We start from the raw sequence: 16,556 nt of genomic DNA, 5'->3' as shown, positions 1-16,556 counted from the left end.
GGCCTTCTCAGCATACACTGAACCTGGTTCATTTGAGGAAGCTGCTCAAGATAGCAGGTGGGTTGAGGCAATGCAGCAAGAGATAAGTGCACTAGAGGAAAACAACACATGGAAGTTGGTTGATCTGCTACCAAGGAAACATGCCATTGGATCAAAATGGGTCTATAAGATAAAACATAAAGCAAATGGAGAAATAGAAAGGTTTAAGGCTAGATTAGTGGCTAAAGGTTACAACCAGAAATAGGGCCTAGACTACCATGACACTTTCTCTCCAGTGGCAAAAATGATAATTGTTAGAACCATTATCAGTATTGCTGCAGCAAAAGGATGGAGTTCACATCAAATGGATGTCAATAATGCCTTTTTACAATGTGACTTATATGAAGAAGTATACATGGCATTACCATAAGGTTTTCATAGACAGGGGAAAGGAAGGTTTGCAGGCTACTAAAGTCACTCTATGGGTTGAAACAAGCATCAAGACAATGGAACATAAAGCTTACAGATGCCTAGATCATATATGGCTACATACAGAGTATATTTGATCACTCTCTATTCAGCAAAAAATAAGGCTCAGGTATGGTCATCAAACTAGTTTATGTAGATGATCTATTGATCACTGGAAGCAATCCTCAGCTAGTCAATGATGCTAAGAAGACATTACAAAGACAATTCAAGGTGAAGAATTTGGGAGAACTAAGATACTTTCTTGGTATTGAGGTCCTCAGATCACAAAAAGGGATTCTGCTGAACCAAAGAAAATATGCACTTGAGTTGATTTCAGGAGTAGGTCTAAGTGGTTCTAAGCCTGTTTCAACACCTCTAGAGTTGAATCAAAAGCTTACCACATTAGAGTATGATGCTCATGTAGGAAAGCTAGGAGATCCAGAATTAGGAGACATCACTGCATATCAGAAGCTGATTGGGAAGCTCTTGTATTTAACAATCACACGACCCGACATTAGCTTTGCAGTACAAACATTGAGCCAGTTCATGCAGAGTCCAAAGCAATCTCATATGGATGCAGCCTTATGGGTGGTCAAGTATATCAAAGGAGCACCGGGTCTTGGAGTTCTTCTGCACGCAAAGCCAATTGACAGCTTGACTGCATACTGTGATGCATATTGGGCAGTCTGCCCTAATACTATGAGGTCTATGACAAGATATATTGTCAAATTGGGGAGTTCTCTGATCTCATGGAAATCTAAGAAACAACAAACAATCAATATGAGCTCAACAAAAGCAGAATATAGAAGCATGGCAGCTGTGGCAGCAGAAGTAACTTGGTTGTCAGGCCTTCTTGACGAACTAGGGATATCAATCTCTAAACCTATCCAATTGTTCTGTGACAATAAGGCAGCTATTCAAATAGCTGAGAATCCCATATTTCATGAACGGACCAAACACATAGAAATAGATTGTCACTTTGTGCTATAGAAAATCAAGTCTGGGTTGCTTGCACCACTGCTCTTCAACTTGGAGACTTACTCACAAAGGGTCTGTCTGTTGCTCAGCATCACTCGCTAGCTTTCAAGCTTGGAGTGTTGGATGTCTTCCACCCTCGGGGGGAGTATTAGAGTAGGGTCATATTAGTTGTGGTAGTTATGTTAGTTAGTCAGGGGTATTTTAGTCCTTTTACCTATTCTACACACGTGACTCGTGTGAACCAGCTGTATATAACTAACACTGTATTAACATAGTAAGTTGCACAAATAATGAAAGCTTCTTCCTCCTTTCTCGCTCTCCTTTCTCGTTCTTCTTTCTCTATACTGATTTTTCTTCTTAATCGCATGCAATCGTGTTCTCCACTAGATTGTACACAAATTCTATCAGTAACCAATCACACAGGCCGAGTTATAGCCCCACAATAATATACTAACATGAGTTGTTCCATAGCCCACACGAGAAAAACACATATTGCTTTGAGCCGGGGTATGAAATTACTTGTACATCCATACCTGTAAGTCAATAAACAAAATATTTTTGCTAAAATAGGAAATAGCTATTCCAAAATATATTAAAGATCGGAGGAGAGGGGCTTCAACATATATATGCTATATTCCTTCAAAAGACTTGAGAGGATCATTTGGATCAATTTCATTAATCACTGGCAGATCAACTGGTAGAGTTTCCACACTCAACCCTTTCTTCTTAAGAGCCTCCAGCACCTCCTCAAACACAATCTCGTTCCCTGTTTTACTCAGGTGCAAACCATCGCTGCGGGATAGATATAATGGAATTAAAACACTGACAGTTAAACAATTTTTATACTATCAGGCCACCTAAAAAAAATTACATATGCAGATGTTTCATAAAAAGAAGAACTAGTGAGACTTATGTAAATCGTTATGCAAGAAGGGTTAGAAAAAGAGAGAATCCTCTGGGATTAAATGAGGATGTTTATTGTATATTCAAAAAAAACTGATTTGGCAAAACACTTTTACTTTTCAATCAACAATTGTTTCGCGAAAAACTTCAGCTTTTTAAACTGAATTTTAACATATGAAAAGCTACAAAAATGTCTCTGGTCAAATAGCAACAGCGTCCTAAATTTTCCCTGGTAATCATGTTTATGTAAATCGAAATATGAGTAAACATGCTTGGAAAATCTTCAGTTTCAGATTCAACAGGTACAAAGGTTGAAATGAAATTCATTTTATGATCAGCTTAGATGATCAGAATAATATCCTCTTAGCATTAACAAGTACTATCTACTCTGCCACTCTGGCCAGAAGCAGACAACTAAGATTGATGAAACCTCTGTTACAGTTAAGAATATAAATGAAGGAGAATGAATTATGACAAAGTAAAATCATAAATTTCTTGTACTACAGGGGATACCTTAAACAAGCTGTTTGCCAGCCAGGAATTTGCTGCATTCTGGTCCACAAATCCACAGCCAAAACCCCACATTCAGCTGCAACAGATAGACTCGCTTTGGCATAATTTCCAGCAACTTCGTTCGTCCTCTCTGGCAGGCCCAATTTGTTCTCAATAAAAGGATATCTACATTTGTTTGAATTAAACATCAGACTTTCAAGCAAAGTGCACTATTAGTCATAGAATCAGGAAACATATGGAAAGAGATTTACAGGAGTCGCGTAGGTTCATCAATTGGAGGAGGTGAGATGAGGACAATTTGAGTTGTTGGCCATCGCCCCTACAAACAGCACAGTGAATCTTCAACATGAGTATATAGTCTCATTATTAAATCGAGAATATAGAGTTTTTACCATTTGTTGCTGCGGAACTTTTAAACTAAAACATGTACACACACTTATGGATGGGCGACTTTGATGATTCAAACTAATTAGGTAAAGACAAACTACTGCTCACCTTCTCTTGAGAGTGTTAAAATGGGCGGGTTGGGCTAATTTTGGGTGGGTCAAAATAGGTTAAATCAATAAATGGGCGGGTCATTAATCCCCGCAAAAGTTATTCGGGCTGGATCAAGATAGACTAAAATTTGGATTATAACCCAACCCGCCCAACTTCTACCAAGTTTTAATTAATGTATTTGTTTTCTTATGAATTATTTAATTACTAAATAAGACTTTTTTTCTTATATTATGGTCATATATAACATAATAAACAAAAAATATATATTTTAAAGACGTTTTAGCAAAGTTGTTCATAAATCAATTTGGCTAAAAAATTAGCCCAACTTTAGCTAGACTGAGATTAGTTGGGTCAAGATAGGCTAAGGTCAACAATGGGTGGGTCAATGAGCGACCCAACCTTAGGCGGGTTGGGCGGGTTAAATGGGTTTGGGCTTAAATTATTACCCCTGCATTCCCTCAACCAAGAAAGTTCATTCAAAAGACACTACTACCTCCGTTCCAGTTTATGTGAACCTATTTTCTTTTTGGCCTGTTCAAAAAAGAATTACCCTTTTCTAAATTTGGAAACAATTTTGCTTAAACTTACAATTCTACCCTTAAGCTTTTATAACCACACAAATACTCTGGGCCCATTTTTGACTTGTTTAGGACCACAAATTCCAAAAGTCTTCATTTTTTCTTAAACTTTGTGCCCAGTCAAACATGTTCACATAAATTGGAACGGAGGGAGTACTAGAAATCTGCCAAAATCCGTCCAAACCATACCGACCGAAATCGGTCGGAAAAAATCTAAATTGGTCGCAAAAGTCAAATAAAAATTTTGACTAAAAAATACCGACCACTTTCGGTTGGAAAAAGTGGTCCCACAATAAAGAAACAGTGCTTTGTCTAACACATATAACAATTTCGACCGATGTCTGTCGAAAATTGGTCAATATTTGACCAAAACCTGATCAGACTTTGCATATTATCTACCGAAAACAATTTAATTAAAAAAATTCAAGTATAGAATATAATTGAATTTTAAATTGATTCACTGATGAAGTATCCGAGCAAAGTACTAATAAGGTGATCCATAATAAAATATTCAAGACTGTGTCTATTGTACACATCTTGGAGCATCTAGTCACTCATTATACCGGAGCATCTAGTCACTTAAACTCCAAGATTTGTCTTCTTATTTAGTCACCGATCAATTATTCGAGTATGAACAGTTGAGAATAAATCAACGCTAGTCATATGTATGTAAGTGTAAATTATCGAGTTTAATTGATATAGTAGTTGTATCCAACATGCTATGATTATATATATATATATATATACATAACACAAACACACACACACACACACACACACACATATAGATTGTAAATAACAATAATTTAATTTTTGACCACTAAAACTGACCGAAATCGGTCGGTATATTTATAATAATTTAAAAACGGGAAATTTTTTATTAAAGTTTCTGACCGAATTTGGTTGAAAATTTTGAGGTCAAATAGTCAAAACATATTTTATTATTACCGACCGACATTTCCGACCGAAGTCGGTCGGTAATATCCTAATTAGATCTAACAGACGAGTTTTCTTCCTTATTTTCATCTTTTCCCTCTCTTTTCTTTCTCTTCCATCTCTCTTTCTCACACCTTTTTACCAAATCCCACCCAAAATCAAGTCCCCCACCTCCAAAATCGAAACCCCACCTCCCCCAACCCCACCTCCTCCGCCTGCCGCCGCCGCCACTATCATTCTCTTTCAAGGTTAGTGTTCTACCTTATTAGCCTTTTAATTTTTAATTTATTGCATACCTAAATATAATTTTATGCAATATGTTTAGGGTTATTGTCTATTTTGGATTTATGTGACGAAATTTGGCAGTTTTTGAACTACATTGTATTTAAAGTGAACTACATTGTAACTAAAATTGATTATGCACTAATAGAGATGTATAAATTATTTAAACTAGTTAATTTGTGGTGTATAAATTATATAATTTAGGGTTTAGTGCTCTTAATTTATGAAGTTGGATGCTCTTATTTTTTTTTATTGCTTTTATAAATAATTTATTATTTTAGGGTTTAATTTATTATTATATTAGTCTTTATTGCTTTTAGAAATTTAGGGTTTATTAATTTAGGGGATAATATTATTCTATTAGTGTTTATTGCTTTTAGAAAATTAGGCTTAACTAATTATGCTAGATTAATTGAGTGTGCTAACAAATTATAAATTGAATGAGTTAGTCTAATTGAATGGCTTAACTAATTCAATATTCTAGTAAGTAAATGTTGTACTTTGTAACTAAAGTTTATTATATAACTTAATTCTATAAATTAATTTGAATTATGATTAATATAACATGTAATTTATTTGTTCTTTATGTAGATGGAATATCGTAATTGGATGTGTAATAGGAATTATCCTAATCGTCGGTTTTTCAGGGAGGAATGTATAGAAGGGGTTAAGGAATTTATTAGGCATGCAATGTCACTTGAACCGTTTCGGATTGGAGGGATGATTAGGTGTACTTGCACGAAGTGGAAGTGTTTGCCATTTTTGGGTTCGGAGGATGTTACGACTCATCTTTATAGAAATGGGTTTATGAATAATTATTTTGTGTGGACTAGTCATGGAGAGGTTAGTAGTACTGATAGTGTATTTCATAACATAGTTGTTGGTAAAAATAGTAGGTCGGTGGAGAATAGCGTTCAACATCCTAGATACCATGCAATGGTTGCAGATGTTTTTGGGATGCACTTCGATTTTGAAACCCATGAAAGTGTTGAACAACCTCCTAACGAAGAGGCAAAATATTTTTATGAACAGTTAGAGGTCGCTAGTCGTCCACTAAGGGAAGGGAGTATGCACTCACCGTTATTTGTTGCGGTTAGATTATTAAGTATCAAATCAGATACCAATATTTCTCAAGCGGGAATGGATTCTTTCATTGGCCTTAAGAGTGAACTAGTTGACCCAACTTTTAACATACCCGAAGATTTTTATAAGGCTAAAAGATTGGTTTCTAAGTTAGGATTCTCGTCTATGAGAATCGATTATTGTGAATATGATTGCATGTTGTATTATAAGGATGATACATATTTAGAAAGTATAAATTTTGTGAAAACCCTCGTTTTAAGAGGGTTTCCAGCGGGAAGAATGTTGCTGTGAAGTCTATGCATTATTTACCTTTTATTTCTAGATTAAAGAGGTTGTGCGCATCAATGAGTTCCGCTTCTTATATGAGATGGCACTATGAAAATAGAAGGCCGACCGGTGTTATGTGTCATCTTTCAGATGGGGAACGTATTCGGATTATGCTAGTGAACCGAGGAATGTTCGGTTGGGATTGTGTGCTGATGGTTTCACGCCATTTTCCGTTTCTGCAATACCATATTTATATTGGCCGGTCTTTATTACGCTGTATAATCTTCCGCCTGAAATGTGTATGACTAGTCCATATATTTTTTAAATTGTGTTATTCCCGATCCCCGCAATCCAAAGAGTTTGATCAATGTATATTTGCAACCTCTGATTGATGAGCTAAAACAGTTGTGGTATGATGGAGTTGAGACATGACATATCAACTAAGCAAAATTTCAACTTGCATGCTAATTTAATGTGGACCATTAATGATTTTCCTGCGTATGGAATGTTGTCTGGGTGGATGACTGCTGGAAAGTTAGCATGTCCTTACCGCATGGAAAATGGTAAAGCGTTGACTTTAAGACATGGCCGAAAGCACTCATGGTTTGATTGTCATCGTCTGTTCTTGCCAGTTGATCATGAGTTCAGAAGGATGAAGAATGCATTCAAAAAGAATACAGTTGAACATGATTTGTCACCTCCAATTTTGTCCGGTGAGGAAATTTGGGAGAGGGTTCAGAACTTCATTAAAGTTACCGAGGCCCCACCTTCTAGATTTTCTGGATATGGTGTTACTCATAATTGAAAAAACAGAGCATATTTTGGGAGTTACCATATTGAAAGGATAATCTTCTCCGACACAATCTTGATGCCATGCATATTGAGAAGAACTATTTTGACAATTTGTTCAACACAGTGATGGATGATAAAAATAAGACAAAAGATAACCCGAACGCTAGACTGGACTTGCAAGAATATTGTAGATGACCTGAATTACATTTGCAGTCTGTGAACAATGGTATGGTGTTCAAGCCCAAGGCCAGTTACACAGATTTGTGAGTGGGTTACAAACCTAAAGATGCCTGAGGGCTATGCTTCGAACCTGGAAAAAACGTGTCGATATGGTTGAAGGAAAGTTGACTCATATGAAAAGTCATGACTGCCATGTCTTCATGAAAACCTTAATCCCTATTGCATTTTCTGCTTTGACTGAAAATATATGGAAACCCATCATAGAGATAAGTTTGTTCTTCAAAGACTTATGTTCTACCACATTAAGGGAAGAAAACCTATTTCAAATGAATCAGAACATTCATGTAATCAGTAATAAGCTGGAAAGGATTTTTTCATGTGGTTTCTTTGATGTGATGGAACACCTTCCAATTCACCTTGTACACGAGGCGCGACTTGGAGGGCCGGTTCAATGCAGGTGAATGTATCCATTCGAGAGGTAATGATTAAACCTTGATTTATTCTTGTAATTTTCTTTAACGTTATCATCTAATATGACAATGTACAGGACTATCGGCAAGTGTAAACGATTAGTTAAACAGATAGGATTGAAGAATCCATATGCGAAGCCTATCTAGCAAAGGAAACTGCCCATTTTTGTTCTTACTACTTCGACAGTCATGTGCCATGTGCTAGAAATAGGCCCAATCGGCACAATGTCGTGATTGAGATTGATCCATTATATCCACCAATGTCCATATTCAATCAACCAGGCCGAGGTTCTAAAAATCGAACAAAAATGGGCCTAAGTAGTATGGAGTACAAATCAGTTTCAAATCATGTATTGCTAAATTGTCCAGAAGTTCAACCCTTTCTTAAATAAGTGTTGACGTAAGATTAATTTACATGGACTACTATTTAATTTGGTTGATGTAACTAACAAATAATTTTCAATGTGTCGCTCAGTGACTTCGTGAGTCAATTTGGCCATGATATTGTATATTCTACATTTGAGGCATGGTTTAAAGAGTGTGTAAGTGCATCTTACATACTTTCTCACATGTGAATATACATACTTGCTCACTTGTGATTTATTTAACATTACATGTAGGTCAATAATCCAAACAACGGTGTTAATCAATTTTTGACAGACATCTTGGGGAACTGCACCTACGGTTACAACTATGTCTAAGTAGTTTATGAATGGTTACAAATTTCACACCGAGAAATGCTCCAAGTATAAAAAAAAAGCAATAACAGTGGGGTGTGTGTCAAAGGTGATGGGAAAAATGATTATTATGGTGTGATCAAAGAGATTCTAGAATTGTCATATTCAGGTTGGCCAAATAAGAAGATCATATTTGTCCGATGCAAGTGGTTTGACCCAACACCTAAAAGAGGTACAAATGTACACTCGCAGTACAACATAATTGAGGTTAATAAAAAGAGGGAGTATGATCGCTATGATCCTTTTATAATTGCAGAAAAAGTTAGGCAAGTGTATTATGCTCCGTATCCATTGCGGAGGGATAAGGCTGATTGGTTGGTTGTAATCAAAACTAAGCTTGTTGGTAGGGTGGAAGTTGAGAATGTGCTAGATGTTGCTTATCAAAACGATACCTCAAGTGTTAACCAAATGATGGATGATCAGTTAGAAAATGACTTGGAGCATCCTCAACGCATATTAGAAGAAGTTGATATGGAGGAAACATAGAAAATGAGGATGAAGAATCACCTAATGAAAATGAAATAAGTCAAGAGGAAGAATTTTCAGACGAGGAAGAATACTTCGAAGACGACTACCATGTTAGTTTTTTAAAGCGCTCTCAACTTATATAGATTTATATTCTCAATTCTAACATTTTCTTTAATTTTTGCAAATGAAAGGTAGGGGTCGAGGTAGGTCTAGGAAGGATAAGAGGCATATTTATCATGATGATGATGCTACACCTTCGCTTCCTTCCACTCCGCACTTGCATCCCTCCGTTGCTGATGGCCGGCAACAATCTTCTAGGCACACATCTATTCTACCACATTCATCTACTCATCAGACTACCTACCATTCATCCTCCCAACAGTATTCTTACCATTCTCCGCCACAGGGCAATACCCCGCTTCCTCCACATGATCCTGCATATAGTTACATGAGTCCATCGAGTCAGCAGTCATTGGGCCATGTAGTGATACGCCTGTCATCTGCCCCATTTGCTTCATTACCAGCTGGATCGCATCCATCTAGATTTCAGCCAGTCGGATCGCAACAGTGGTCTAGATCGCAACATGGGTCTAGATCGCTGCAGGGGTGTGGATCGCAACCATCTTCATTAGCGACCCCGTCTCCCTCTCCACGGAATTCGTCTCCTAGCATTTCTAGACTTCGACTTCGGGATAGTAGCGCTGAGCCAGATGCCTCCCCTTCTGCGCACGCTTCAGATTTATCGGAGCAAGATGATCCAAAAGAAGTGCAGTATAAGTACGGTATGATCGTTATCATAGGATGATCATCATGTCTGAGGGCAATAGGTAAGATTTATTTATTGCTTCTTTATTTTTGTTGAATTATAATAGCTATTCTTGTTTATTTAATGTAATTTCTATGTTGCGGGTTCATACCTAATCATCGGACTACAAAGATAATCATTGAAGCTCTTGGCCGGTTGTATAATGCACCCTATACGACTTGGAGTGACTTTTCATCGAACCTCGTGCAATAAATTTTCAACTAATTTAAGGTTTTAATACAATTCTTATCTATTTAAATATTATATTAATAATATTTTCATCTAACATTACACACTTCATTTGTAGACCAAGTGTACCTGGGAGGACCGGCATAACAGTGAAATTTTTGCAAATTTTGTATTCAAATGCCGTAAGAGACTATTTGATTCCTTCTGCTCTGCTCGAAAGAAGAAGAAGAAGCCTTCATGGGTTCTACCACATTTATGGGAGAATCTGCTGAGGCAGTGGACCACTGAGAAGTTCGAGAAGAAGAGTGAACAGGGAAAAAAGGCTCGAGCATCTCAGAAGAGTGGCTCATTGCACTGTGTGGGTGCAAGAAGCATGGGGACTGCGAGGAGACTACTGGTAATTCCTTAAAATATTTAATTCTATATATATCAAACTATATTTATATATTTTAATTTAGTTAACATGTTTTATTATATTTGTAGGAAAAAAAATATGGGAGGAAGATGACTCATGATAAGTTCTTCATGGAGACTCACATCCGGAAGAAGAAGGCACCGACAAATCCAGCTAGATGGGTCGAGGACCGGGCGGAGACTGCATATGTAAGTTTCATAACTACTATAACTTGAAATTAATGTTTATAATATTATATAGAATCTATCTTATAAATAAAGGGTCGCTACAAGATTAATATGGAGGAGTACACTCAGAGCTTGCCACCGAATGAGCAAGGCGAGCGACCACCCCTTTCAGACGAAGAAACGCAGAGGATATGATTGGATGTTGACGGTGGTCCTAAAAAGGGGATAGCATACGGCCTTCTAGAGAGATCATTTCGACGCTACATGGATGAATTGCAAGGTATATAGACTTCTGCCCAAGGTGAGGCAATTGATAGGTCGACTCTCTCGTCTATGGAGAAGAAGATTGCAAAGATGACAACAGAGCCTGAAGAGACAAAGGCTAGAGAACAAACGAGAGATGAACAATTTGTTACCCTTTAAGTTCAGCTAGAAAAGAGGGACCAACAATTTAATCTCCTTCGAGGTCAGCTGGGCAATCTTCTTACTAATGGTGCTTTCCCCATTCCCCGGTCTCGTGAGCCTTCCCCGGATGCTAATCCTTCTCGTCGTGTTCCTTCGAACCGTGCCGATGATGAAGCTTTTAGTAGTGAAGATGGAGATGATGCAATACAAAACACTCATTGAATGGTGTGTATTGCTAAACAAAGTCTTGAACTTATGAATATTTAGTTGAAGATAGTTTTGAATGATGATTGTATTGTTGATATTATTTTGTTAATGAACATTTGTATAGTTGTTGTTGTGGTTGGCGTTGTTGTTGTGGATGTTGTTGGTTAATTGTGGTTGAATGACAGCAATGTAATGCTGTCATTATAGGATGGATATTGATTATAATTAGCAGGTGGTGTAGCTTAAAAGCAGGCATATTCTGCCAGGTTTTTACCCAGAAAACCGACCGATTTCGGTGGAAAACTCATATTATTTCCCAGAAATTCAAAATTTCCGACCTAAGTCGGTCGAAAATTACTTTTTTTTTTTTTAGTATACCGACCGATTTCGGTCGATTTTTTACAATTTACAAAGAAATATAAAATTATTATATATTTATATTTCCGACCGATGTCGGTCGCTATTTTGAAAAATAAACAAAAAATAATTTAAATAATACCGACCGACTTCGGTCAGTATATTTATTTTTGTAATCAGTCAAAGCGTTGAATTAACTGACCGAAAAATTGCAACCGTCTTCGGTCGCAACACCTTAGCGACCATTATTTTTCCGACTAATTAAAAGCGGTCAGAAATCAGTCGTTTTTCCTTTAATTCCGACCGATTTCGATCGGTTTTGGTGGACGAAATTTGGCAGTTTTCTAGTAGTGAGAAGAGGCGACTTGATGCTTTTAACTTGATAGATTATCGTTTCTAATCTAAAAATACTTATGATACTCTTCATAATTTTTAAATGTTTAAGCCAAAAATGTAGGGTTCAATGGAATTCCAAGTTGCGATTATAGGTCTCCTGTCAAAAAGCCAGACTCAAATAACTATACGACACAGGTTTACATGCTTAATTAGTTGACATCTCAACAAGTATGTACAATACATAAGGTATGAACTGTCAATATCAATAGAACGACACATATTTGTAAGATAGTGATTAACGATTCACGTTGACTGGTCCAAGAGTTACAATTATTGTAAGAAATCTTTATAGGATCAAACAAAGAAGAAAGAAGAAAAGGGCAGCTCAGAATTGCGTTATGACGTGAAAAAAGGAAAGGCAATACTGTTATACAGGCAATGCAAACGAGCGATATTACACAAAGAAGTGCACAGAAAGGCTAGTGAAAATGACAGAGCACTACATGCATTGCATAAATAGCAATAAAATTAGTAAAAATGGACAAAGTGGGGGAGCAACAAAAGAGACTACTGGACCTAACGGTTTGTACACTTTTAATTGGCATTGCCTTTTACCTTGAGAACTACATACACTAAGTATCCATCAAAGGAAACATATGGACTTGAGGGAAGGGGGAGGGGATACTTAAAGTAGTATAAAAAATTATTTTTCTAAAAAATATTTTCTACTCTCTAACCAAACATTAGAAAATATTTTTCGAAAAGTTTTTTCACTCACCAACCAAATAAAAAAAAAAAAGTGATAAAATCATTCATTTTCCATGAAAATATTTTCATATATTTTCCTTTATGCCAAACACATGCATAATCCTACAACTAATCTAGAAAGAAGTTCACCGTTGTTAACTTAGTGGGCGTTTGGACATAAGAATTGTAAATTTCCAAAAAAGGGAAAATATTTTTTCAAGTGAAAATGGTATTTGAAATTTAGAGTTGTGTTTGGACATAAATATAATTTTGGGTTGTTTTTGAAGTTTTGTGAGTGATTTGAATGAAAATTTTGAAAAACAGCTTTTTGGAGTTTTTCAGATTTTTGAAAAAATTTCCAAAATGCATTTTCAAGTGAAAATTGAAAATTTTATGAATAAACGCTGATTTCGAAAAAAACTGAAAATCTTTTGGAAAAAAGGAAAAAACATTTTATGTCCTAACGCGCTCTTATTAGTATGCCGGAAATGAAAATATCAATTGTTAGTTGTTACGGTTACCTTCGATTGTAAGAGGGTCAATAAAAGCAATGCATATATGTAGATAGTTAAATACATGATGTTTGACCATCCGATACATACCAATGAAAGGTGGAAATATACATACCAATGAAAACGCATATGTTTGTATGCATATTTACCTTCTTTTTTTTCCAATTGGAAAGATTAAGGGGTCGTTTGGTAGAAGATATTAGAAAAAATAATGCAAGCATTCCTATTTGGTATTATCCTATGTATAATTAATACATAACAAATCATGGTATTAGCAATGCAAAATTTTTTAATAGGCCAAACCCATATACAACTCATTCAACTTGACTCTATTTTTCATTTTGGCACTCTATCTCAACCGTGTTCCATTTTGACCCTCCAACTCTATTTCTTATGTTTCATTTTAACACAAAAGTTGAAACCAGTGCAAAAAAATATAACGCGAGTGTATACACAGATCTGAGGTGTAATAAATATCCAATTAAGTATTGTCACCTGGTTTTTTCATCCTTTATTTCATATAAGCTTGAAGTTTGAAGTGAATCAATGTCTCAAAGAAAATTACTTTTTCATAATAGAATGGATATTTGTTCTTGTGGATTTCAAGTTGAACCGAAAGTATCATGGACACCAAGAAATCCGGTTCGGATATTTTAGTATTGACCCGTTTGACAAGGATAAGCAATATTTAATTGGATATTTATTACACCTCAGATTTGTGTATACACACGCGCTATATTTTTTTGCACTAGTTTCAGCTTTTGTGTTAAAATGAAACATAAGAAGTAAAGTTGGAGGGTCAAAATGAAACAAGGTTGAGATAGATTCCCAAAATGAAAAATGAGACCAAGTTGAATGGGTTGTATATGTATTTGTCCCTCAAATCACTCAAAACTTATTCCAAATACTTTCAGCCATATTTTGTATATCATTATATTGTGATATTTTAATTAACTTTTTTTTTATCATTCTACTATAATCAAAATAATATCATATTTAATGTATTAAATTTGATTTGAATTCGTACAAAGTATAAATTAAAATTTTCTTTATTTGTTAAACATCTACCCAAATTTTTAATATTTGGTATTTTGTGTTATATATCATACCAATTAAAATTTTCTTCTTATTTTACTTTAATATTTTAATTAGTTTTTTCTTTTAATTTTGCTCCTCAGTTAAAAAAAAAAAAATGGCTTTAGAGAGAGTTTAAGAATTTGAAGGGTAATAAAATTATTGTTAAAAATAGTGTACAAAGTTAAAGAGTGTAGAGAATATCTTTTTTAGAAATTATGCAAAGTTTTAATACACCCAATCAAGCAATTGATAAGAAATAATATCAGCATAATTAAAGCCCGCATTACTAATCTTCGTCGAAAAATTACACTGTTTAGCTTAGTAATATTTTTAAAAATATGTATATATACTATATAATGACACCCCTTAACTTATTGATAAATTTATTACTTTATATTTTAACTCCCTTAATAAAAATTTTGACTCTGCCACTGTATTCAGCACTGTTCTTATACATCCTAAAAAATGACCCCTAAGGTGCATGTTCCAAACAAAACCCAGTTGGATCATTCAGTACCTATCAAATATTAACTGGTCAAATTTTTACGCAAGTAAACGAAGGCAATCATACAACACACAAACATAAGAAGACAATATTTTTAAAAAGGCCAAAAAAAAAAAAATTACCAGCGTTTCGCAAAGCTCATTTAATAATAGATGCAATTGATTGGCTACCTAACAAAATTAAAAAAATGAATCGACGCACGTGATCCAGCACGGTTACAGCTGCCACCGCCACCATATTTTATTAAGCAACAAATACTGAAAATGGTGATCAATTTTCAAGAACTGCGAATCCCCATGATTCAAGGAGGTGAAAACAAAGGGTATTGAAGGAGAAGGTTAAGAGGATTGATATACCTTGAGAAAGGAGACAATGGAATGAAGATTCAGCTTGTACTCATCAATAGGGACATGTTGAAAGGCAGAGCATCTATCAGGAAGACAAGCATCGTTTGCTCCAAAGAACACTGTCACTGCCAATGGCGCCGTTTCCTCATCAAAAACTTTCTCTATCACCTTCAATGCCCACCTTGTGTTATACCCACTATACCCTCTTAACACCACATCCACCTAAAATAGAAAACCAAAAATCCATAACAGTAAAAGAAGAAGAGAAACTAATTAAACGGTGTTGGGTATATATACCGTGCGGTTGAAGTGGTTGACAAGAGAAGCACCCCAGCCACCATCCTCAAAGGACATTTCAGTGATGGAATCTCCAAACAGATAAATCTTTGGTCTCATCTTCCTTTTGTTGTTTCTCAAAGAATGATCAAAGGGTGTCTGTGTAGGATTATGAGAAACAGAAAAGGAATGGCCTATATGCAAGAATGTGTGATGATGGTAGGAGAGGGTCTAGAAGTAGAAAGTTGCAGCAACTGCTGTACTTTAAAAGCTGCAATTACTGCTTTTTTCTTTTACCTAAAAGCTGACGTTTCAATATGTAATTTTCTTATTTATTGTGGGAAGGTAGTACAAAACGTGATGAGGACGTGGGGGAGAGGGTAAAGGGTTAGGTGGGTGGGTTGTGTCGGGAAGTGTGTATACTAAAACTGAATTAACTTTTTCCTACTATATGTGACGTTTGTATTTGTTCATAAGACTATTTCATTCGTAGTTCCTGGCTTCGTGAATCCACTGGACAATGAAAGTAACTACTATGAATCCACTGGACAATGAAAGTAACTACTATTTCCCAATGTTGACCATTTGTAAAACTTGGATTTGCTAACTACTTAAAATCGTGAACAACTCCTTGTGTCTAGTTGGCCAATTGTAAACTTGTTGCTGTTTGCCAACATAAATATATTAAGCTAAGTTCTGGTCATGTCAAAAGAGTTTCATACAAGATAGATTAGATAGGGATTAAATTGAAATCCCAGCTCAGTTGGACAATTACAATTTTATGGATCACTGAGAATTTTAACTCTTGTCATTTGGTTTTAATTTCTAAATATATTTTCTCTCGTGGCTTTTGAAAAATCTTCTTCTGCAATTCCTTTTCATTTATTGTACCTTACTAATAGTGCTAAAAACAACTACTAGTACTTTTTTTGTGCAAGTTGAAAGGGTTTCTATTTTTTGTAACGCTGACCCACCCAATTTCGCTCTTAACCAAAAGCACCACTATATTTGGCGGCCTTTTAAAAGGCGTTTTCAGGGCAGGCGAGGCGATGGTGTGGGGTGGAAGTCTCAAGAGGCAT

At 35.7% G+C, this 16,556-nt stretch overlaps 2 protein-coding genes across 3 annotated transcripts; one reads left to right on the top strand and one right to left on the bottom strand.

The window, feature by feature from the left end:
• Positions 1–579: 579 nt before the first annotated feature.
• On the top strand, positions 580–1,437 carry LOC108948956 (uncharacterized mitochondrial protein AtMg00810-like). The gene has a single exon (XM_018778452.1). The coding sequence runs from the start codon at positions 580–582 to the stop codon at positions 1,435–1,437; it is 858 nt and encodes a 285-aa protein (XP_018633968.1).
• Positions 1,438–1,854: 417 nt separating this feature from the next.
• On the bottom strand, positions 1,855–15,798 carry LOC104118735 (GDSL esterase/lipase At5g45920). Of its 2 annotated transcripts, XM_018778450.3 has the most exons (6): positions 15,741–15,795; positions 15,499–15,636; positions 15,211–15,423; positions 3,093–3,160; positions 2,842–3,006; positions 1,855–2,217 (listed from the first exon to the last, which is right to left on the bottom strand). In XM_018778450.3, the coding sequence occupies exons 2-6, from the start codon at positions 15,595–15,597 to the stop codon at positions 2,055–2,057; spliced, it is 708 nt and encodes a 235-aa protein (XP_018633966.1). In that variant the 5' UTR covers positions 15,598–15,636; positions 15,741–15,795; the 3' UTR covers positions 1,855–2,054. The 2 variants fall into 2 exon arrangements, with proteins under 2 accessions (XP_018633966.1, XP_009628365.1); XM_009630070.4 differs by having other exon boundaries at positions 15,499–15,798.
• Between the last annotated feature and the right edge of the window lie 758 nt (positions 15,799–16,556).

This window comes from Nicotiana tomentosiformis, chromosome 2, assembly GCF_000390325.3.
Source record: "Nicotiana tomentosiformis chromosome 2, ASM39032v3, whole genome shotgun sequence".
Lineage (NCBI taxonomy): Eukaryota > Viridiplantae > Streptophyta > Magnoliopsida > Solanales > Solanaceae > Nicotiana > Nicotiana tomentosiformis.
The sequence above is the reverse complement of the archived record's forward strand: the minus strand, read 5'-3'. Positions and strand labels throughout refer to the sequence as shown.

Coding starts and splice junctions, on each gene's coding strand:
- LOC108948956 (XM_018778452.1), top strand. CDS start 580: ATGGTCATCAAACTAGTTTATGTAGATGATCTATTGATCACTGGAAGC.
- LOC104118735 (XM_009630070.4), bottom strand. CDS start 15,597: ATGAGACCAAAGATTTATCTGTTTGGAGATTCCATCACTGAAATGTCC. Junction 3,007..3,092: donor GATGAACCTACGCGACTCCT/GTAAATCTCTTT, acceptor AAACAAATGTAG/ATATCCTTTTATTGAGAACA. Junction 2,218..2,841: donor TGGCAAACAGCTTGTTTAAG/GTATCCCCTGTA, acceptor TCTATCCCGCAG/CGATGGTTTGCACCTGAGTA.